The sequence below is a fragment of the Phocoena sinus genome, chromosome 1, assembly GCF_008692025.1.
Source record: "Phocoena sinus isolate mPhoSin1 chromosome 1, mPhoSin1.pri, whole genome shotgun sequence".
Classification (NCBI taxonomy): domain Eukaryota; kingdom Metazoa; phylum Chordata; class Mammalia; order Artiodactyla; family Phocoenidae; genus Phocoena; species Phocoena sinus.
Genome location: NC_045763.1, coordinates 28,702,971 through 28,727,462, shown reverse-complemented (window position 1 = coordinate 28,727,462; position 24,492 = coordinate 28,702,971). Strand labels below are relative to the sequence as shown.

Below are 24,492 nucleotides of genomic sequence, written 5' to 3'. Positions count from 1 at the left end.
CCCCTCCCACTCCACCTCCCCACCCCCAATTCCTAGGCCCTGCCTCTCCCCCGTGACCTTGGGCTGAAGAAGGACAGGGAGAGCTTCATATCCAATGAAAAGGTTTTATTAAGAGAATGAGAAAGCAATCTGAGAGTTGGGGAGGTACATTGACTGCAGGGTCAAGAGAAACAACAGCAAATAAAAAATCCCAGCAACAACCTTGGGGTCCCTGACATCTTTATTCCCTCCTAGCCCACCAACAGCCCTTTGCGAGCAAAAACACCCTCTCCATCCTGGTCCAGCTGGACATCTTGGTGCATAAGCAGAAGACATTGAAACAAGAGTCCTCAACTCATTGGGATAAATAAGTTGCACTGAACATTTTAAAACTTTAAATTACAACATAAATAAATAGGACACAGCAACAGGACTGAAATGCAGCCTGGATTCAAGTTATCCAATTTGTGTTTATCTTCTCTGTTCCTTGAGGGCCCCTCCTGCCCACTTCTTTACAAGAGTGGCAGGGGTCCAAAGAGCCCACTGGGGCCTCCTGCCAGCACCCCTTTTCTGGGGGTGGGCGATTCTGGGATGAAGGGCACCAACTCCTCAGTAGCACCTGGTTTGTTGATTCCTCTCCTGCTGTTAGTAAAAACAGCAAGGCCTTGGCCTCTAGGAGCACCCATCACCCTAATGGGCAGCGCTGGCCCCAAGAACCAGGCTTTTCCATGCAATTTCCTGTCCAAGCCTTTCTCAGCAGTCAAGGGTCAGAAAATTGCACGTGCGAGGCAGACGCCTGGGCCCTTATCTACAAACCACCACAGAGGCCACCTCCCCTTACTCCAGCCCAGACCCCTAACTCATGGGTTTCTGGAGGAATGTTCTCTTTCTGGCCTGACTCCGACCCCACCTTTTAATCCTGTCAGGCCCACCCCCAGGAGCAAAGACCTCATTTCAGACCTTGGGAGCCCCTTAGGGATGGGGTGGGGGAAGCAGTTACTTCCGAAGTTTGGCATCCTTCTCCGAAGCCTTGGTGTCACCATGCCCACTGCCTGCACTGCTTAGAAACATCTTGTCCAGCCCCTTGAGTGACTCCAGCAAGTAGTTCTGGAAGGCAGTGAGGGCAGCACAGATGGCAGGCCCGCCGAAGCCGTGGGTGATGAGGCTAAAGTGTGTCAGGCAGCTCTGCACTCCGGGCTCCAGGATGAGTGCTGGGCGGGTGTTCCCCAGCGGTGAACGGTCCTGCGCCATCAAGTCTGCAAACTCCTTGCAGATCTGCCTGGTGGGGGAAGGAGGGTCAGAGGTTAGAGGACAAAGGTCTGAGTCCAGGGAAGGACCCACCACATACTGGGTACTTTATATACATTATATATATGATTGCTGACCCAACAGTCTACAAATGATGATCATACCTGTGTTAGAGAAAAGTAAACTAAGGTTTAGAGAAGTTAACTGATTTGCCCAATATCACACACCTAATAAATAGCACATGCCAATACCCTACAATTTCTGTGGATGTCCTGCCCACGTTCCAAGTCCAGCTCAACTCCCACCTTATCCAGGAAACTTTCCTTGATTCCCTCTCCTACTGCCACCTCCACCCAAAACAGCCAATGCTTCAAGAGGTTTGTCTATGGAATTATTGGGGAACAATCCAGAATCTGCCTTAAATAACTGAAATAATAGCTAGCAGTGAACATGAATTGATGCCTGGATGCTGTGCCAAGCACACTGTATGTATCATCTCACTTAATCCTCACAACAAATCTATAACGTTATTATCATTCCCATCACATGGAAGAGGAAACTGGGTGGTTTCAGACAGGTTAGATGACCTGCCCAAGTGACTAGGCTGGGATTTGAATCCATCTCCAGTATGTGGCTGGATATATGGCTCAGGCAGGAGAATCACTTGTGTCTCACCTTTGCATCACCAAGGAACCAGGTCAGCATCTTAGACATGACTGGGACCCAGAAAGTGCTTGATGAGTTAGCTGATTGAGTGAGGTGATCCCTGCCCTAGATATGTTTCTCCAGCTCCAATATGAGCAGCCTCAAAGGCCCCATGAGTCATGGCAGTCCCATGAGTCTGTGATTCCAATTCTGCCTAGGGGACTTGAGGAAACCTTGAAGGCGGGAGCATGGAGTTGTGATTTGAAGGACTGTTAGGTGGGGGGACTGGATGGTGTTCTAAGCAGAAGAACAAGCCCAAGGACAGGAGGGCAGGAGAGAGCAAGTGGGTCAGTTGGAGTGGGTGGAGTTTGTGCAGACCAGATTATGGGGGCCCTCAAAGGAGTCTGGACTTGACAGAATGGTGGTTTTCAAACCCGCCCCCATGTCTGTCTCTTCTTGCAATGGGACCCTTTCTAAAAACTAAATCTTAATGGAACACCAGTTCATTAAACAGGCCCTGCGGCATCCCTACAGAACCTAGTTTGAAAATCAATTGCAGTAGCAGTGGGAGCCATTGAAGGCTCTTGGGTAGGGATCAGTGCATGTGCAGGGAGGCTGGGGGAACAGAGGGGCGCTGGGGTGAACGTCCAGGAGTGAGACTGGGAGACCAGAGTTGAGGTGGCATGCGAGTGGTGGCGAGGGAGGCATCAGTGAGACTTGCAGAGGGGTCAGATGTGAAGTAAGAATAAAGGGGGGTCAACCCAGGGGTCTGGGTGGGAGTTGGTGCCCTGATGGAGGTTACTGGAGCAGAGGGGCTGATTGGCAAGGCTCAGGCAGGGGGAGCAAGGCCAGAGAACCTCAGACCCATGACGGGACTGGGGCTGGTGGTGCCCACACGTGGACTTACCTAAGCCTGTCTGTGACACTGTTTGCTGATGTGTAGAACCCAGATATGTTCACATGTATCCATGTGTGCCCTGTCAAGTGCACAGCATGGAACCTAGGTGTGCCTGTGTGCAGTGCTGCATGTACCGTGTGTACATCACATGTACACGGGTGGTATCCATTGTGCCCATGCTTGGTGTCTGTGTCTGTGCATTGCACCCATGTGCCTGTACGCGGCACCCATGACAGCCAGTGCGTGGCGCCCTCACTCACTTGGCGGCCAGCAGCATGTGCTTGCGGCTGTGCAGTTCCCCCGGGTCAGCATGCTGGCGGCACAGGTACTCGGCAGCTGCCTTGGCTGGGAACTCGGTCTCACAGACGTAGCCAAAGTCTCGGGCCAGGTGTACAGCCTCTCCTAGGAGGGAGGGGAGGCAGAGAGATGAGCCGTCACTACAGCCAGGTGTACCTTTGAGCCTGGAGCATGGCCTTGACACTCCAACCCCTGACCGGGGCCATCCTGCTTCTATATATATCTTTTCTTGATTTCCCTCTCAGCTCTAGACACAACCCCGCTGCCCTCCCTTGGGGCTACCTCAGATGGGCTCTGAGCTAAGGGGTGGGAGCTGAGCCCACCAGTTGTCCCAGAGCCTGAACTCAAGATGATCAAGCTGAGAGTCACCAACCTCCAAGGAAGGGACTCTGACCCCCTCATCTCTTTACCACATCCAAACACTGGCCACTCTTCCCCCCATACACACACACACACACACACACACACACACGTGCTCTCTACTGCACCGGCACATGCACATGTGTGCTTGCATATACACTTCAAGACTGTACACGTATATCACACACACCCCTTACTTATACATGGTGCACAGAGAACACACACATGACTAACACACCCTCCTGCATTAGAGACAGCCACACACAGTCACACTGGATGACACAGGTCCCCTCAGGCCTCACCCTCTACTAGTGAAGTCAGCAGCGTCACATTGGCGGCCTTGCGACGACCAGCTGGCAAATTGAGCCCAATCTTCTCCAGCCGTTCCCGCAGGCACCGGCCCCCATTCTTGGACTTGGCCCTTGCCATGCACACAGAAAGACAGACACACACTATGAAGACAAGATGAAGCATGTATGCTAAGTGACCCAACAGGGCCTTCCTGCCTCCACCAACCCTGCTGAGGCTGGGGTCTGGTCCTGGGGACACTCTGGGGTCTCTATTTACCTGATCCCAATCTCCTAATCTCACTGGTTTTGCAGCCAAGATGGGAATGGGGGGCCTAGCACGCAGCTCCAGGAACCCCTCACTTCTCCCTAATCCTCTCAATAACAGGGCCAGCCCAAGGTGGGGCAGGATGAACCAGCATCTTAGGGTCCTTTTTCCCACCTGAGCACACCAACACAGCTACCCAGGGACACACAGACCCTGAAACACACAGGGAAACACAGACACATGGGGAGACACTGTTACACACACGGCTGCCCAGGAGCACATAGACACATACACAGATGAACGCACACTGAGGGCCAAGAATAGAGACACACACACCAATAGAGACAGACACACAGACTCAAACACCCAGGGATACAGTCAGAGACACATGTTCACACCAAGTCAGGATCCCAGGGACATTTGTACAGACATTCACAGACTCATACAAGTCGCTCTGGGTTGCTCAAAGAGACCAGGAATAAGGAGATACTCCCACACCTGCACAGATGCAGCCCCACACAAAGGTACAGACAGGTAAACACACATATGTCTAGCTCCACGTGCGCATGCAGTCACACACACACACACAACATACACACTCAGAGTAGAACACGGTAACCAACACATCTCACTAAAGGTAACACAGGAAACTCACACTCACGGAAACATATACTCCTGGCCACTCCTACACTACATATACACACACATGCACACACACAAACACTATCCTCAAACATATCAAAGCTCATAGCCCTGAAGCAGAAATACCCAGGCACAAGGACACGCACACAGAGAGACAGACACAACTATGAAGACAAACCATGCACCCCATGCTCCCCACCCCAAAACACACGCACCAGAGAGGACTATACTGACACAGGGAATGGGCCTCAGGTCCCGGGGATCCTTTTCCTGAGGGATGGGGTGAAGATGGCACTCTCCCTTCCCCAGACCCAGCCTTGTCCATCGTACCCAATGTGGGTGAGTCCTCCATCCGTTCTCTGTACCCAGGCTCCTCTCTACCCGCGACCCCCAAGCCCACAGACCCATGGGAGCTGCTGAGGACCTAGGCCTGCCCAGAGAGCATGCACAATCCCCCAGGGAGACTGAGGTGGAGATGACCCTGTGGCCTGGGGTGGGGCCGGCCCCTCTACGATCTCCTGAGAAAGTCTGAAACGACCACACATTTTAGCTTTGACACTGTGCAGGAAGTTGTGGGCTGGCCTTCCTACCTGCGAAGGACACCACCCAGGAGAGAGGCATTGAGGCACTCGGGAGGTGAGAGTCGCCGCTGGACCTCCCCCACTGTCACCTTGTACTTGGATGTCGAGCTGAGCAGAGACAGCCGGCCTGGCACGGAGCAGAAGACCTCACTGGGGTTCGTGATGCCGCCAACCAAGCTGTCTTTGGCCAATGAGAGGGCCGAAAGGCTGCTGGCTTTGGAGGGGATGGGGACTGTGAAGCAGAAGCAAGAGCAAGGGAGAGAGAGACAACACTGAGCCAGGGACCACCGGACACAGGCACTAGCCAGCTGTGGCATGAGCGCATTGCTGAAGCACCAGCTGTGTGCTGGCCCCCGTTCTAGCATGCTGTGTACACACAGCTGCATCTGTACGTCCCGGCACCTTTTGGAAGGAGGTTCTACTATGCCTGCTCTACAAGGGAAGAGACTGAAGCACAATGAAGTTAACGTGACTCCCTCTAGCTCACTCAGCTAATGGGTGGTAGACATTAAACCCTAAGTTCTCTGGCTCTTGAACCCCTGTTCTTTCACTGAGTCAGGCTGGTTCCCTGTTAAAACTCAAACAGCTTCAGCAGTCTTGGAGTTTTGCCATGTGTAATCAGAGAGGGAGTTGGAAATAAGGAAATGGAATATGAGCTGGAGGCAGGATTCCTGGGTCACTGCAGCAGAGCCCAGCCAGATCTGCACAATCACAGGCAATCCCTGATTCCCCCCGCTCATTTGTGATCCCCACGTCTCACCCACAACCCCAGATCAGTGAAAGGCCTGGGGCCCTTGGGCTCCCACATCCCAGGGACAGGGAGGTTATGGTCCCGTTAGGCCCTGGCCCCTTTCCTGCCAAGTCTCTCTGGGATGCTCAAGGAGACCAAGAATGAAGAGACACACTCTATCACCCCCTCCCCCAAATGCTTTCTAATTATCTACTAATATCTATGAAGGACAGGAAGGGAAATCTGAGAAGTTTATTTTTTAACACCCATTTGGACACTCTTGGCTCTAAAAGAAAGTTCTTCCTGCAGTCTAACCTCCATTCTCTGCTAAGCATCAGGGCGAAGGGAGACTGACTGAGGCACCTGCTTCCCCTTGGGCTTCTCTTCTTTCAAGGAAGTGAGAGCCTTGGTAGAAAAGGCAGGCCTTGTGTGTTTGGGGAGGGGGATCAAGTGGGGAGCCTGAGGCCAACAGTCACTGAGCACTCACCATACAGATAACCTCACTGAATCCTCAGAACAACCCACCAGGGGGCTATGTTGTTATTCCCCTTTTACAGATGAGGAGACTGAAGCCCAGAGGGGTGAAGTAATGTGGCTGAGATCACACAGCTGGTAGACTTAGTACCAGTAGCAAGCCCTGGACTATGGCATCAAAGGCAGCACTTGGCCCTCCAGCCATTTGGCAAATATTTGCTGAGCACCTGTGTGCCAGGAACTGTGCTAAGCCTTGGGAAGGCAGAGGTAAGCAAGGCTGGCCCAGTCCCTGGCCTGGCAGAGCCCCTCCAGCTTTTTCCTCTCTGGATGCACATTCAAACCCTCCATCCCATCGCCCAGCTAGAAACCTCAGTGAGGCCCTCCATGCTGCCCTCTCCCACCACATCCCATCCATCACCACGTACTAGGGCTTTCTTTTCTCCACGTGCCCTGGATGCAGCCACTTCTCCAGGTGTACAGGGACGCTCACTCATTTCCCACCTGAATTTCTGCCCAGCCCCTGCTCCAGAGGGATCTTTCTGAAACACCCATCACTCCCCAGCCTAGAACCCCTCAGTGCCCGAGAATTAAATTCTAGCTCCATAGCTGAGCAGAATGCTGCCGCCTATCCTTCAGTGAGTGCCAACTATATACCAAGTGATCCACATTAACAGCTCTGTGGAGATGCTATTTTCTGTCCCCATTTCAAGATGAAGAAACTAAAAGTTCAAAGAACTTAAGATAGTACAGCAATAAGGAGCAGACATGGGTCTTGACCTCTGACCATGGACTTTAAAGTTCACATTCTTAACTGTCATAATGTCCTCCTTCACCCTCCTTTGTGGTCCGGCCCTGCCTACCCCTTTTGCCTGGTCCTCCATCTGCCCTTTAGGCTCTCGACCCACACTGACCAATACAAATATACTGTAAGCCACATATATAAATTTATATTTTCTGGTAGCTCTATTTTTAAAAAGTAAGAAACATGTTAATACCAATTTTAATATATTTTACTTACCCCGTATATAAAAATATTATCGGGACTTCCCTGGTGGCACAGTGGTTAAGAATACACCTGCCCATGCAGGGGACACAGGTTCGAGCCCTGGTCCAGGAAGAGCCCACATGCCGTGGAGCAACTAAGCCATAACTACTAAGCCTGTGCTCTAGAGCCTGCGAGCCACAACTACTGAAGCCTGTGTGCCTAGAGCCCATGCTCCACAACAAGAGAAGCCACCGCAGTGAGAAGCCCACGCACTGCAACGAAGAGTAGCCCCCGCTCACTGCAACTAGGGAAAGCCCGCATGCAGCAACAAAGACCCAACACAGCCAAAAAAAATAATAATAAAAATTAAAAATTTTTGTAAATAAATAAAAATACTATCACTGAAACATACAATCGATATTTTAAAAATTATTAATGAGCTTTTTTTGGTAAGTTATTTTATTTTTGGCTGCGTTGGGTCTTCAATGCTGCTCGTGGGCTTTTCTCTGGTTGTGGCGAGCGGGGGCTACTCTTCGTTGCTGTGTGCGAGCTTCTCACTGCGGTGGCTTCTCTTGTTGTGGAGCACAGGCTCTAGGTGCGCGGGCTTCAGAAGTTGTGGCTCGTGGGCTCTAGAGCGCAGGCTCAGTAGTTGTGGTGCACGGGCTTAGTTTCTCCGCAGCATGTGGGATCTTCCCGCCCAGGGCTTGAACCCATGCCCCCATGCATTGGCAGGTGGATTCTCAACCACTGCGCCACCAGGGAATCCCTTAATGAGCTATTTTACATTCTTTTCTTGTCCTTGGTCTTCAAAATTCAACACGTATTTTACAGTGATAGCCCATCCTAATTCGGACTAGCCACATTTCAAGTGCTCAATAGCCACACGTGGCCCGTGGCTCCCACAGTGGACAGCACAGTTCTAGACTTCAAAGGGGGGGAGCACAGGAGTTAGCATATAAGTAAGTGAGATGTGGGAGACCTGCTACTTGGCCGAGTGTTACCATGCAGGATACACCAACATTGCCAGAACTCTTGGTTTGTTTTGTTTTTGTTTTTGCTGGTGAGACAAGGATTTGAGATTTCTAGGTGAAATCTCTGGATTTTTACTTTATTATTATTTTTTGGCCACACTGTGCAGCTTGTGGGATCTTAGTTCCCCGACCAGGGATTGAACCCATGCGCCCTGCAATGGAAGCATCCTAACCACTGGACCGCCAGGGAAGTCCCTGGATTTTTAAACATTGGCAACTGATTCAAAAATTTAAAAACCCAGGACAGGTCACATGGAACGTGTGAAGCACCACCTGGGATGCGGGACGACTAGCTCACCAGCGTGTGGGCTCTTTAAGCCCCGCAGAACTGCTTGCTGTCTGTCTCAGGAGCCCTTCTCCATTTTACTAAGCAGGGCCTCCTCCTTCTCAAGCCTCAGTCCGGGCACCACCCCCAATGCAAAGCTTCCTAAGCCCTCACCCCCTGCTCCTTTTCACCCTCTGTCGCTGTCCTTACCACACTGAACCTCATGTCTGCTTCCTCCTCTGTCTTCCCCACCAACTGGGAGTGCCTGAGAGCAGAGTCTTGGCACAAGGGGGTGTCAATGAATGTAGAATAAATGAGGGAAGCAAGGGCCCTTGAAACGTGGAATGGGAGAAAGTGTGAAGACTCACAGCCAATATATGCATGGGGTGGGGGTGGGGTGGGGGAGGGTCGGAAAAGGAACCTCATTCCTTTTTTAGCAATTGATGGTAAAACTGCCCTTCCTCCCTGGGTCGTCCCTATTCAGGCACCAGGGCAGGGCCAACAGGTCATGGATGGGGCTGAGTGGGAGAAGTGAAGAGGTGGGGGGAGGTGGAGAGAGTAGCAGCACACACCCTACCCCAGGCAAGTTCCCTGTCCCCAGAGCTGGGCCAAAACTAGGGTGAGGCAGGGGAGGCGCTTGTCGTGGGTGCAAAATTTAAGGAGGCAGCAAAAAACTCAGCAATCAAGGCAAACAGTATTTTAATGCAATATTTTTTAAAGTAAAAATTAATGTAAAAATCTACAGTGACAAAATATCAAAAATTTAAATAGAAGCAGGCTCTGATCCCGCTCTTCCACGACCCTGCCTCACTCCTCTTATCCTAATCCCAGCCTCCGCCCCAGAGTGAGGAGCAAGGATGTCCTGACCCAACAGACACACTGACACTGGACACGCAATAGCAGCCATGCCACCCCCCACCCCAGTGTCTCCCAGGCCTCTGCACGGGCTCCCTCATCACCTGTGTCCCTCTGCCTTGAGGGGACTTTCTGGGGTGATGGAACCATTCTCTAACATATTTCATATCTTGACTATATGTTTACATTTGTCAAAATTCATAGAAATGCACAACTAAAAAGGGTGAAGTGTACTATACGTAAATTATACCTCATGCTCGACTTAAACAACTAAAACTATGAATTAGCAAATTAACAAGAAGGGCAAAGTGACTGTCCTCTCTCCCATGACTCCTAGCCAGAGGGAATGGTCAGAGGAACAGAGAATTCCTCTCTTCCCCAGCAGCCTCCTCTATCCAGCTTTTATTAAAATCTGGGGACCCCGGAGGCCAGGCACTGTGAGAGAGGAGAGAGGCCAAAGCTGGGTGAAGCTGTTTGCACATGTACAAACAGGGACGTATGTGAGCACACGTGTCACACAAACATCTATACGTAAAAACTACATGCCCTGCCATAGAGCACTGAGGATGAGACTGTGCATATATACACTTAACAACAAATACCGAGCCCCAGCTATATACACATAGGCTCTGCTCGACTGTTGCAAGAATGTGGCAAAATGCATAAGGATATCTGCAAGTGCTTTTGCTCCTGCTGATATATTTAAACATAGAGTATATGCCAGATTTATGCAAACATAGGTGCGGCTAATGTAGTGCATGACAGGTGGACATGTGTTTGTGTATACGAATTACAGACTTTGTTGCTTTCCCCACTTGTCTGTACCCTTTTCCTCAGCTTCTTCCTTCAAAGAGTACAGAGGTGGGCTTCCCTTGTGGCTCAGTGGTTGAGAGTCCGCCTAACGATGCAGGGGACACGGGTTCATGCCCCGGTCTGGGAAGATCCCACATGTCGCGGAGCGGCAGGGCCCGTGAGCCCTGGCTGCTGAGCCTGCGCATCCGGAGCCTGTGCTCCGCAACGGGAGAGGCCACATCAGTGAGAGGCCCACGTACTGCAAAAAAAAAAAAAAAAAAAAAGACAGAGGTTTGGAGGCCAGGGTTAGGGAAGCAGGTAGCCTGGGACAGGAGCAGTCACGAAGGTGGGAATTAACTAGCACGGATTGCAAAGGAGGGACCAGTGTTTGTCTCCCACACCACAGTGTCCTAAAGCTGAAGTGGTCTACCCATGGCGTCCCCCTGGTCATGAATGCAGAAGCCATTCACATGTACACACTCCTACAGACATAGGAATGTCCTACAGACAGAGCTCCTAGTTAGCCAATCTATCAGACAAGACTCTCTCACACACACACAAGTCTACATACACACTCTGTCCACAGGTGGTAGATATGGTCTGACCATGGATTCTGGGGAGTGTGCAATAGACTCTGTTGGAAAGTTGGTTAAAATTGCAAGTCTTTCTAGAAGAAAATACAGGAGAAAAATCTTCATGACCTTGGGTTAGGCAAAGAGTTCCTAATATAACACCAAAAGCATGATCCATAAAAGAAAATAATGATAAACTGGATTTCATCAAAATCGAAAACCTTTGCACCTGAAAAGACACTATTAAGAAAATGAAAAGACAAACCATAGACTTGAAGAAAATATTTGCAAATCCTGTATCTTATCAGGGATGTGTATCCAGAATACATAAAGAGTTCTTATAATCCAATAGTAAGATATACAACCCGATTAGAAAATGTTCAAAATATGTGAGTAGACATTTCACTTAAAATGATATATGAATGGCTAGTAAGCACATGGAAAAGTGTTCAGCATCATTAGTCATTAGGGAAATGCAAATTAAAAGGATACTGAGGTACCGTCAGGAAGGCTATAATCAAAAAGAGACATATCAAGTGCAGATGACGATGTGGAGAAACTGGAACTCTCACACTTTCTTGGTGGGAATGTAAAACAGTACAGCCACTTTAGAAAACAGCTTGGGAGTTTCTTTAAAAAAATTAAAGACAAACTTACCATAAAATCCAGACATTTCACTCCTAGGAGTTCAAGAGCGGTGAAAACGTATGTCCGCACAAAGACATGCGTGTAAATGATCATAGCAGCATTATTTATCCTAGCCAAAAAGTGGAAACAACCCCAGTGTCCATCAACTGCTGAATGAATAAACAAAATGTGTTACATCCACACGATGGAGTATACTAGCCAATAAAAAAGGGATGACCTACGGATACAGCCTACAACACAGATGAACCTCAAAAACATTATAAGTACAAGAAGCTAGATGCAAAAGTCAGCATACTTACATGTTCCATTTATATAACATGTCCAGTATGTGCAAACATATAGACAGAAAGCAGACCAGTGGTTGCCTAAGGCCTGGAGTGGGAATTAATTACAACTGGGAATGGAGGAACTTTGGGGGGTGTTGGAAATGTCTTAAAACAGACTGTGGCAATGGTTACACAACTCCATACATTTACTAAAAATCATCGAACTGCACTTTTCCAATGGGTGAATTTCAGGTATGTACATTTTACTTCAATCAATCAGTTAAAGAAATGAAGTTCCAGGGCCATAATTCCAGGGATTCTCATTCAGTAGATGTGAAATGGTGCCCAGGAAATCTGCATTTTTTAACAAGCACCCCTGGGGATTTGATGCATGTGGTTCCTTAGACCACACTTAAGGTACCACTTAAGGTCCAAAGCCTGGGGGGAAGGGGCAGCAGGAGGAAGGCAGACAGGAGGGGTCGTGACCCTTCTCCCAGCCCACTTGAGTCCCCTCATCTCCCCAGTGGGACCTGCTGGTTAAGTTTCCTTCTCACCAACTGCTAGAGGGTTTCTTTTATTTTTTTAATTGAGGGATAGTTGATGTACAATATTATATAAGTTGCAAGTGTACAACACAATGATTGACAATTTTTAAAGGTATATTCCACTTATAGTTATTATAAAATAACGGCTATGTTCCCTGTGTTGTACAATATATCCTTGTACCTTATTTACTTTATACATAGTAAGTTTGTACCTCTTAATCCCCTACTCCTATCTTCCCCCTCCCCTATTTCCTCTCCCCTAGAGGGTTTCTTTTAAATATAACTGCTACCGTTCACTGCCCTGCTCTATGCTGCCCTCAGGTACAGTCCACAGTCTATCTGCATGGGCACCAGTTTTTTTGTCTCATTCTGGGCCCAATGGTAGCCTGGGAGGCAAGTGAGGCAGGGTTGTAGAAGTGCAGGGTCAGATTCCATCTTTACGTAAATTTTGATATTTCGTTTATTGTGGATATTTTTTGCATTAAAAAATTTTAAACATATTGCACTAAGATGTATCATTTACCTTGATTACTGAGCTTTTAGGCGCCCTCCTAAATCTTGCCTCAAGTGAGTTCCTCACTTACCTCACCCTGGTCCTGGCCCTGCTTGTAGATTCACTTGGAAGCCCAGAAACTCCCCATCTCCCTTTTCTTTCCCCAGATCCAGGGAGAGCAGAGAACTTACATCATCCCCTGCCCTGAGACTGGACAACAGAGCCCAGCAGAGAGGGATTCCCGCCCCCCCCAATTAGGCAACTATCCACTCTCCTCAGAGGAAAGGAGGATTATCTCAATTCTCATCCCCAAACCACTCCCCTCCAGCTGTGACTGTACAGCCTGAAACCCACGGAGATTTTTAACCTTTTTAAACCTGTCTGGCTTTCCAAAGAGAGGGCATAGGCACGTGCTGTTCCTAGTGGAGTGAAAGTAGCTCGGCCCTTTGTACACCCCCTCTCCAAATGCACTCAGACTTCCAAACCCTTCATTCAACAAATCTGAACACCTACTGAGCCCCCTGCTGCCTCTCCCTCAGGAAGCCTCCCAAGTTCAGGCACTCACTGCTCCTCTTCTGAGCTCCCGCTACAAGGTATACAGACCCTGTTCACTGCCTTTCTTGGCTGGGAAATATTCCTGTCCATGTCTGTCTCTCAGGCCAGTCCCGCCTGCTTTCTGTGCCCCTAGGACAAGTCACGAAACTGAAAGTGACAAATGTGGGCAGAAAATTGAGGGCTCCCCACTTCCCTTCGGGTCAGCCTCAGCCCCATCTGCCATCCTTGCCCCGGCAGCCCTGGCTACAACGGGCTGCCGGCCTGGAAGTGTGTGGTGGGGCGGGGACTTCGCCTCCCCTCCCCTGCCTGGAGTAGTGAAGATTTTACAACCTCCCTGGACGCACTGTCGAAGTCGAGACCCGAGGCCTCCCTGCGGTAGCAAGGCTGCTTCTGGTGTAGGGCTGCGGCCGCCTCCCTTTCACAGCCTAGGACTCCAACCGCCCGTGACACAGCTGCCCCTCCCGCCAGGGCCGGGAGGAGCTGGAGGAGTGAATCCTTTGCTTCAGCTAGCCAAGAACGACCTTCTATAATTCCAGGACCCGGGTCTGAGTGGGATGGTCCTCCACCGCCCCTGGCAGGTGCCGGAGGACTTCAGGACTCGACCGGGGCTCCCGATGCCTTCAGAAGGCTTGAGGGCGAAGAAGGATGCTAATCAATTGTGCCCAAGTGGCTGGCGGCGTGGCCGGAGTTCCGCAGTGACTGCGGAGGGCCCAAACGAAAATTACCCGCCGCGTGGGGCGTGGAGGCTCCAGGGCGCAGGGCTCCAACCGGGCCACCTGCTTAGCCACAGCTGGGTCGCCCGCCCACGCACCCCGCTGCGAGGTCCGGACCTCGCAGATCGGCTCTGCCGCAATGACCCTCTCTCCTCCTCAAAGGCTCGCCACGCCAGCCGAAGGACAAGCTCGCGACTCAGGAACCAGCCTGTTCCTTCCGTTGGGAGCCCCGGCTCTCATCCCTCCCCCTTTGCTGCATTGCTCCGGGCTGTGACTCGATGTCCGGGTTGGGGCCCCCAGGACGCAGTCCCCAGCTCAGGTCGCCGGGCTCCACTGGGCCACCGACGGGCTGACACTGGTGTCCGGCCGGTGTGCACGCCCGCGTCGGCGACATCCCGAACAGCACCAGCGCCCATATCCATCCCCCACCCGCTGGAGCCCGTGTGCAGCACTCGGGACAGTCCCGGCTGCACTCACTGTGTTCTTCGGGGATCCCGGCACACCCCTAGGACCCGGGATTTATGAAAGCTGATGTCCTTTGAGAGAAACGAACTCAAGGCAATTTTGGTTCCTTCTTGGTAGCCAGTCTTTTGTCCTGGCTCTGGCCAGGGGATTGGGGTTTAAGGTACTCAGAGCCCCACCTGATCCTTCTACCCTTCCCCAGGGCAGAAATCCCCAAGCTCCTTCCCAAAATGCAAAGTCCTGGCCTCCCTGAGGGAGTCAGTGAGCCGAGCCCCCGTAGCCTGTGGAGCCCGGGCAGGAGTCAGAACTGGGGACCAAGACCATGGTTGAATCTCTGGGTGGACAGCACAGCGGCAGGCTCTTGCCGCTGCACACCGAGCTCTCCCTTCTGTCGGGTTCCAAATAATCCACTAAAGCAAGGCAGCGGCCGCCAGCGAAGAGCTGGCTCTGAGTGTACACCTGCCCGGACTGCAGGCAGCCTCCCCAAACCCCCAGCTCCAGGTAACAGCCCCAATACCTGGAGCTCCCTTCTCCCAAGTTCTGGGAGGCCTGTCTCCTCATCTTCCCCACATGTACACCAGGTGGTCCAGCTAACTCCCAGCCCCAGGTAACTCAGCCTCAACTTTTGAAATCCAGCTCCCCCCACCCCACCTCCTTGGGACTCAAGGAGGGCAAACAGAGCCCAGGCTTGAATTCACTCGTTTGAAAAACAACTTGAGCCAATTCCGGCTCAAGTGCTTGCCCCAGGTACAGCGGGCTTGTCTGTGTCTCCATATTCCTCTCTGCACCTGCCCCAAATTTATCCCTGGGCCTCTCTGAATCTCTGTCTTTCTCACCTTTCCCTGTCACAGTCAGAACTCACAGGCCCGAAAATCCACTGGAGGGCAGATCTCAAACCCCTGGCTTTTCCAAGGGCAGAGAGACACAAACATCCTGAAAATACACAGGGAGCAACCCTACATGCTTAAAGATCTTCAGTGCCAAAGAACAAATTCTGGGATACAACAGGGACCCTGACCCCCAAACACATGGAAATTACACCAACATAACAGACACACGTCACACACTCACAGCAAGAGACACCAAGAAATACTGGGAAAGCAACATAGAGACATGTACAGGATCCCAAACTCACATAGACACCAACTCCCAAGCCCTGACCCTCCTGCGCACAGCCCAACACAATAGTCACACACCAGCTCCCCTATTCCTAAACTGCTGAAAGAGGCTCCCAAACCGAGAAAACATTCCCTAGGGAAACCTCAAGGTCCCCAAGGCCCTGCTAGGAAGGGAGGGGCAGAAAGCACCAGACAGGCTAGGAAATGATAAGGCTTGGTAAAGTGGAAATCATTTAACGACATCCATGGGAATAGCACTCCCATTAACACCTCTTAGGAAACAGAGAAGTGGTTTAACTCGTTTTGCAAATTAACTCCAGATCCAAAAGAGTGCCCTTGCCTTGGTAAAGAGTGAGCTTGGCGACGCACAGGAGGGACGCGCCACAGGGGAAGAAACTGGGTCTGTGTGCCGAGGCCTGCACCGTTTCGCCCGGTTCTGCCCTGGCAGATGCACGCCATTCCTTACCTTTCTTGATCACGGACTGGTCCAGGAGGCTCATTCCTGGCTCGTCCATGGCCTGCAAATAGGACAGGGTGGTGGTAAGGGCGCTTGTAGATCTAGTCTCCTTTCGCTTCCCAAGCCCCTGCTGTCCCCGGTCCCTGTCCTGTCTGCTTCACCCAACGCGCACCACCCGTCGCCTGCGGCCGGCGACGGGCGGGACCAGGATTCACCGGCGCTCCACCATTTGCGGCTGAGTTGGAGCCCTGGGTGCCTCGCCATGCCGTGCAAAAAGGGCATTTTGGAACCTTAAGACAGGCAACTCCTCCACTTCGCTTCGCTCCAGGTACAGGCTGCTCCAGTAGACCGCGACTGGGCATAGGTTCCCTACGTTGCCCAGTGGAGAGGGACAAAAGTGGTTCGGCCTCTGCCCATTTACTCGGCGAAGGGTCGCCGCCATCCAGGCACCTGCTCATGGACTCAGTGTCAGGCCGCCCGAAAGGCCAGGCAGCGTCTAACCTAGGACGTGGGACGCATCCTGGGAGTCACGAGCAAGAAGTGTCAGGCTGGGAGAAAAGTCGGGTTCCTGCATTGGTCACTCTTTGCCTCCAGCCAGGTCCTAAGTCACCGCAGCGGATGCTGGCCCATCCCGGACCCTTCGGGCCTCACCTGCAGGTCCTCCAGGCTCGGCGGCACCGCCAGCCCGGGAAGGCCGAAGGGCGCGTCGGCCAGGCTGTGCGCGCCGTCTGCCAGGCCGTGCAGGAGCCGCGGCACGGCGGCGGTGTAGTCGCGGCGCGGGTCGAGGCCCAGGGCGCGGGCGGGAGGCGCCAGCAGGCCGGGCGGCTCGTCGTGGGCGCGGGCGGCGGCGCGGGGCGCGGCCCAGGCAGCCTGCGGAGGCTGCGGCTGTGCCAGGGGCGCCAGGCCACCGTACGGGTCTCCGGCCAGATGGGGAAAGGCGGCGGCGGCGTCGGACGCCTGGCCGTAGGTCAGTGGCGGCTGCGGGTAGGGCGGCGGGAAGTAGGGCGGCTGGAAGTCAGCGGCGGCGGCGGTCGGCGTGTGGCAGAGCTGCGGCGCCGGCCCGTAGGCCGCTTGGGGCAGCGACGACAAGCGGGCCCCGCTAGCCGCTGCGCCCAGCCCGTCGGGGCGCTCCTGGGGAAGAAAAGGGGCGCGTTAGGCGACCCATAGGCAGCTGAAAGGACCCAGCCCGAAAGGACCCTCCTCAGCTCCCGAGGGGCCAGCTGCCGTCCTGCCCGCTTCCCGAGGCCCGAGGTCTATCTCTGAATGACCCGTGGGCGCGGGAGCCTTGGGCTGGGGACATTGGTCTCCGGCGCGCACAGTTCTCAGCGGGCGGAGTCGCTGTGGCCCCCTCCCTCCGAAATTTCGTTGGAGGAGGAGGTTCGGAAGGTCCAGCATTCAGGCTCCCGGATCCCGGCCCGGTACGCCCCGGTGTCCCCGGGCCCGAGACTACTCACCATGGCGGAGTAAGTGTGCACCAGCATGGGGCGGGCAGCGCGGGGCGCGAGGCGTGGCGGCGGTGGAGCCCTCGCCCGACGGCGAGCTCTGCGGGAAGAGGTGCTGGGAGCCTGTACGGCCCGTGGGGGGTCACTTTGCGGTGGCAGGGTGCAACCTAGCCCGGAGCCCAATAGGCATCGGGTCCTCAGCAGTGGGCGCCCCCGGGCGGGTCCATGGGGGCGGGATGTAGGCCGGACGGGCGCTGATCGCACTTGGAAAAGTCGGTCAATGGGCGCCCAGCGCCCGCCCTTCTTCCTCTGAACGCAGCTTGCTCCATGCACTCCAGTTATAGTGGCGGGGGCGCGCCGGGCCTCCGGGGGCGCGCATTAAAGAGATACGCTAGGGCCGCTTTCTCCCAGCTCCCCAGCGACAGCCCAAGAGGAGGCGTAGCTTTGGCGCAACCCCCTGGGAAGGATAGAGGGTTGTGATTCCAACCCGCGCTTGTCTGATCGCTTTCTAGGCTCGAAGTTCCCAGTCACCTTGAAACAGAGAAGGATTCGAGGCTGGGACATAAGGGCTCTAGTTTGCTATCGGTTCTATTGCACCTTTGCCTTTGAGCAAAGCACTACTCCTCCTCGGCCTCAGCTCCCCTGTCTGTAAAATGGGTATCAGTCCTTTCTCTAACCGTCTCACTGGATTATGGATGAGGTGGGCAGTCTTGAAGGTGGAAGAAGTTTGTGAGCTGCAGACTCAAGCCTGCTGGCTCATGTGCACACATGTCAGTATCTGTGTGTGTATGTGTGAGTTGGGGGCCATCACAGCCTCTCTGCACATTTCTGGATCAAAGCCCCTCTGAGGGTGCTTACTTCACTCAGGCTTCCCCCAGCTGGTAACTCCCAGTGCCAAGCCAGGGTCTGAGGAAGTTGGAGACACAAACTGGCCCGAAAGAGAGAGTTGCCTGACACTGGGGTTGGGCATCGTGAGTTCCACCTGAGAAGGGCTCAAGCTATTTCTGAAGCCATGAGGGCCTGGGCTGACTGAGTGTGGGCTCCCAGAGGATGTTGAGTGAAGCTGTGTGTAACTGACATCATGTGGACCGTGTGCTCTCATCACACTAACATGCGCAGGCTGTGTGTTTGTGTGTTACCATGGCAGGCACTGGCTGGCTCTCAAGCATGTTCCACTTCCTGCAGTCCCTCTATCTTTCTTTCCTTCAAAACCCAACCCTCCCTTCCTAAGGAACAGGGACAAGGGTTAAAGAAAGGGAAATGAGAGGAATGCTAAGGGGAATGGGAATTAAGAAAGCCGATGGAAGGTGCTAAAAGAAAGTAATAAAAATAAAAATTAAAAAAGGGAAGATGCTCAGACCAGGGCAGAGTAGAAATAATCACAGCAAACATTACAGAGTGTGCCAGACTCTATGCTAAGTATTTGATGAGTATTGAGTTATTTAACTCTCACAACAGCCCTATGAGATAGAAACCCTTATCACCCCCATTCTCAGTTGAGAAAAGTGAGGCACAGAGAGGTGACATGACTTTCCCAAGATCACGGTGCTAGTTAAGTGGCAGAGCTGGTGTAGTCTGCTTCTAGCCTCTTTCTGGGTTCAGAATTACTATTCTATATTGCCTTAGACTCAGGTGCCTAGAATTTAGTCCTGACTCCGATGGACTGTGTGATTCTGGGCAAGACCTTTTTCCTCTCTGACCTCAGTTTCTGCAACTTCAACAACAAACAACAATAAAAAAGTATGGGAGGGGGACTTCCCTGGCGGTCCAGCGGTTAAGACTGTGTGCTTCCAATGCAAGGGGCGTGGGTTCAATCGCTGGCCAGGGAACTAAGATCCCACACGCTGTGTGGCATGGCCAAATTTTTTTTTAAAATTATTTTTTAAAAAAAGGTACGGGAAGGAAGAGAGGGCTAGATGTTTTCTTAGGCCCCTTTCTAATGAAGTGGAGGATGAGAAAGTAAAGGTAAAAATATTGAGCTAAATTAGAGGAGAAAGGGAGATAGAGGTGATACCATTAACACATGGGAGGTATGTGGAGGAGACTTGAGGAAGGCATCCCAGAAGGCACACGGCAGGTGCAGAACTCAGGTCTGGGTCATCTCAGCCTGGGAGGCTTTGGGGGAATGAGGAGGCTAGAAGCAGGCAAGGTTTCATCACTAAGAACTTTCCAGAAGGTGGAACCACCAGCTAGGGTGGTAGACGAAGCAAAATTGGGCAACTCTGCAACCTCATGCCTAGGACAGATCAGAGGTCAGGAGTGTGTGTGTGTGTGTGTGTGTGTGTGTCTATATGTGTGGATATGTGAGTCAATGGTGAGACCCCTCTTCCCCCGACCCTCAACTTCAGCCACAGGACATTGGATATCAGGCTCCAGGACAGGTGTATGTGTGACTGAACGCATGCAGCTCGGTGGACCCCTTTGGGAGACGTCCAGGAGCAGCGAGGCTGATGATGCCTGTGCCTAGCTCTGGGGCTCTCCTGCTCTCTCCAGTAGGCTTGGGAAGGCCACAATGACAGGAAGAGCTGCCTGCCCAGTGGCTTCCTTGGGTTTCCTCACCCTACTTCCCTGCAGCTTAAGACAACCTCTTCTTGCTTCTTTCTCCTCCTTTCTAATCTGACCATTTCTCAGTCTTCTTTTTTAAAAAAAAAATTATTTATTTATTTGGCTGCTTTGGGTCTTAGTTGTGGCATGTGGGATCTTCGTTGAGGCATACGGGCTTCTCTCTAGTTGTGGCGTGGGCTCCAGAGCGCACAGGCTCAATAGTTGTGGAGCGTGGGCTTAGTTGCCCCGCAGCATGTGGGATCTTAGTTCCCCGACCAGGGATCGAACCCACGTCCCCTGCGTTGGAAGGTGGATTCTCAACCACTGGACCATCAGGGAAGTCCCTCAGTCTCCTTTTCTATCTCCCCTCTTTTCACTCACATCCTTAAGGTCAGTTATTCATTGCCAGAGTTGCAGCTCTTGCCTTTTCTTCCTATCTACACTCTTCACTAGTGAGTTCATCCCCTCTCAAGACTTTAATGACTACCTGTCTGCTGTTATCTCCCAACCTTGTTATCTCCAGCCTGTATCTCTCACCAAAAATCCAGACCCACAGATGCACTTGTCAGCTGGATCTTTCCTCCAGACACCTTGTTGCAGCCATCTGAGACTTTCCAAGGCCCAAACTGAACTCAACATTTCCTCCACCCCCACCACCAACCCCAGCCTGCCTCTCCTCCTGTGTTCTATAGTTCTTTAAGTGGCACCACCATCCTTCAAATTAAGAAGAGCCATCCCAGCCTCTGTCCTTTCCCTCACCTCCATAAGCTAATCCTCATAGAGTGTTGTCATTTCTAATCCTTAAACATCTCTCTCCATCCTCTGTCAGCATCTTAAGCTACCATACTCTTCCTCATAGACCAGTAGTTCTCAAAGTGTGGTCCCTGGACCAGCATCACCTACAACATCTGGGAACTTGTTAGAAGAACTTGCCAGTTCTTGGACCCCACACAGACCCACTGAATCAGTAACTCTGGGAGTGGGGCCCAGCCGTTGCCTGTAAGGCAGCTCAGAAGCAAAGTCAAGTCTGAGTACCACTGCCTAGACCATTGCAACGACCCCCCACCCCCAAATGGTCTCCTGCCTTCATTCATATCTCTTCTTCCACAAAAATGACTGGACCATGTTACCTCCTGACTAAAAACTCTCCTGCGGTTCTTCATGGCTCATCTTTGGGGAGAAAAATTTTAAACACTGTAACCAGCATTTTAGGCTCCTTGCAGCTGAACCTAATCTTCCTTTCCTGCCTCATGAACCTGTTCACAAGAAGAAGATGAAAGGAGAAAGAGAAAATATGTCTAGTCTAGTGCTGGGCTTGGTACATGGCAGGTGCTCAGCAAATGCTCATTAAATAAATGACAAATGAGTGAATGGATGAGTTTATGAATCCCTCAGCCTACTGAGGCATCCTTTAGGAAGCCTCCATGTGAACATGACCCTGCGTAGCTAGACATAGAACCCAGGTATAATCTGGGGAGGTCACCTGATGAATGAATGATTTCACTTATGGCTACTAGGGAGATGGATGTTCTGCATGGTCTGCTGCTGCTTTGGGGGCTCCTCAAAGCTTCCGGGTCCTGTGCTTGCAGACTCTATTGCCCTTCTTGTTCACCAAGGGGCTCCTCACTTTCTGAGGCATGGAGGTGGGCATTGTTGGTTGCCCACTCTCTGGAACACATGCACACATGTGGAGCCCTGGAATGTGCACAGGGGTACATGTGCAGACACCCCTGGACACAGAGGGCACAGAGACACTTATGGGACACATGGGAACACAGGACATATATTGACACATGGGTACGCATGTTCAGACATACATGAGCCCCCATTTGGCATACTTGCCCTATTGCTCTTTTCCCAGGCTCAAATCTTCCCCTCTCTTTTCAAAAAGTGAGTTTGCATTGTTTTTTGTTTTTTTTTAAATTAATTAATTATATTTTTGGCTTCATTGGGTCTTTGTTGCTGCGCGCGGGCTTTCTCTAGTTGCTGAGAGCGGGCTTCTCATTGCAGTGGCTTCTCTTGTTGCAGAGCATGGGCTCTAGGCACGCGGGTCTCAGTAGTTGTGGCTCGCGGGCTCTAGAGCGCAGGGTCAGTAGTTGTGGTGCACGGGCTTAGTTGCTCCGCGGCATGTGGGATCTTCCCGAACCAGGACTCAAACCCGTGTCCCCTGCATTGGCAGGCGGATCTTAACCGCTGTGCCACCAGGAAAGCCCTAAATATGCGTTTGGACTTTATGTTAAGAAAAGACTCAGGCCGGCCTCCTTTATTGTTGACACAGCCACCCTCCTCCCAGCCTTTGACAACCTTCTGCTCTGGGCCGGGCTGTTTGCAGGGTGGGGGAAATCAGGCACAAGGAGATGCTGAGGCGCCACCTCGTGGTTAGATCTCACAACTGCAGCTCAGGTCCCCCTTTCTCCCTTGCTGCTGAATTACCAGGAGCAAACTTGGTCTTACCCTGCTAGCCTAGTCCCCTCCCCATTCCAGAGCCGGGAACTCTCTGACCGTCCCTCACCAAAGTACAGAGCTCAGTCTGCCTTGCATTTTGAGGCTTTATGCAGGGTTTTTCTTCCCCACCGCACAAGGGAGAGTACTTTGAGAGCAAGGACCAAGGGTAGTTGCCTTTGGCTTTGGGGCCCTTCTCTTCTCTTTTCACTTCCCCAGATGATCTCAGTCGCTTCCCTGACTTTAAGGACCCCCTATACTGACAACTCCTAAATCTGTCACTTGCCCAGGCCTCTCTCTGAGTTCCAGACTGCAGAGAGCCACTTCCTCCTGGACATAAGCTACACGCATTCACCATTTACCAAAATGAGCTTTTATTTTACACAAACCTGTTTTTCTCTCAGTGTTCCCCGTGACAGTGAGTGGCCCCACTATCCAGTCACTGGCCCAGATCAGGAACCTGGGAGTCATCCTTCGCTCTTTATCCCTCTTCACTTCCAATTAATCACCAAGCCCAATTAGCTAACTCTGACCTATACTTTCTCCACCCTCACTGCCACTGGCTCAATTCAGAGTTACTACCTCCTCTCCGAGCTCCCCGACTCAGTCATCCCTGTTGCAGCCAGTCATCTTTCTGAAATGCAAATGGATCGCATTCCACCTGCTCAAAAATCCACAGTCTCAACGTGACCCCACATCCAAACTGCTTAGCCTGGCACACCAGGAACTGTAAGATCTGGTCCTTGCTCACTGGTCCAACCTCATCTTCCACCACTCCCCACTTCACACTCTCCACTGTAGCAGTAATGACCTACTTGCAGTTCCCAAGCTGCGGTCTCTCCGCTTGTCTACCTGGCAAGCTCCTTCTCCCTTCAGGTCTCGCCACAAATACTTTCTCCGAGTTTTCCTGGACTTACTCAGCCAGGCTGAGGGGCTCTTATGCTCCAGCCACACTTTATTCAGACTCCCCTGGAAGCAAGCAACTGCTTACATCTTTAGGAGCTGTCCTTTGCCTTGTCTGTTTCCTCTCTAGATTTTAAGCTGCTCGACAGGCAGGGTTTGTCTTTTCATATTTTTCAGGGATTTCAGGGACTTCATGCCGAGGACATGACTTTCAGTACATCCAATAGATAAATGAATGTTCCTGTCTATGCATAGCCAACCACAGGTAGGCACTTAGGATGTGCTCAACCAATGCTTGCAGGCTTGAGGGCCTTGGTAGAAAAGAGTCTGCAGAATGTGGGCCAGAGGCTGGTCTGGCTCCAGACTTACAGCTTTGGTTCAGGCCTGGTGAGGCAGTGGGTACTTGGGTCCAGTCTCCACCGAAGCTCTCAGACCCTTCCCCTTCTCACTTGGCATAGAACAGAAGTAAACAACTGGTGGCCTGAAAGTCACGTTTGGCCTCCAGCTGTTCTGTTGGGGTAGTACTGATTTAATTAAAAATATCAACATTCAAAATCAGATTTCACAGAAACACTAAGATTTCTGACTTCCCTTTAAACATTGGAGTATGTGGCAGTGCCACTTGGCCACAGTCTGCTGACGTGGAGGGGCGGAACTTCGTTTGTACACAGGAGCACAAGAGCCCCCCCAGAGGCCTCGCCACATCAACATAGGAGTGTGTCACCTGATCTGGCATTGAAGCGTGTGGGCTGAGAAGTTGGATGGCCCGCATGGAGCCTTGACTCTGGCACGTACTGGCTGTAACACCTCGAACAAATCACCTACCCCTGCTTGAGTTTCTTCACCTGGAGAATCAGGATGACGCTTGCTTCATTGGATACTTGGGAGGGCTGAATGAGATGACACTTGTGAAGTGTGTTTCGCAGGGCATGTGTGCTGCGAGCTGCTGGGGCCTGGAAGGAAGAAGGTGCAGGACAGACCACACAGGAGCCATC

At 52.0% G+C, this 24,492-nt stretch overlaps 1 protein-coding gene across 1 annotated transcript; it reads right to left on the bottom strand.

Annotated features, from left to right (window-relative positions):
- Window positions 1–363: 363 nt before the first annotated feature.
- TFAP2E (transcription factor AP-2 epsilon) lies at window positions 364–17,913 on the bottom strand. The gene is made up of 7 exons (XM_032602496.1): window positions 17,621–17,913; window positions 16,818–17,297; window positions 16,176–16,227; window positions 5,215–5,437; window positions 3,730–3,848; window positions 3,031–3,172; window positions 364–1,258 (listed from the first exon to the last, which is right to left on the bottom strand). The coding sequence occupies exons 1-7, from the start codon at window positions 17,645–17,647 to the stop codon at window positions 976–978; spliced, it is 1,326 nt and encodes a 441-aa protein (XP_032458387.1). The 5' UTR covers window positions 17,648–17,913; the 3' UTR covers window positions 364–975.
- Between the last annotated feature and the right edge of the window lie 6,579 nt (window positions 17,914–24,492).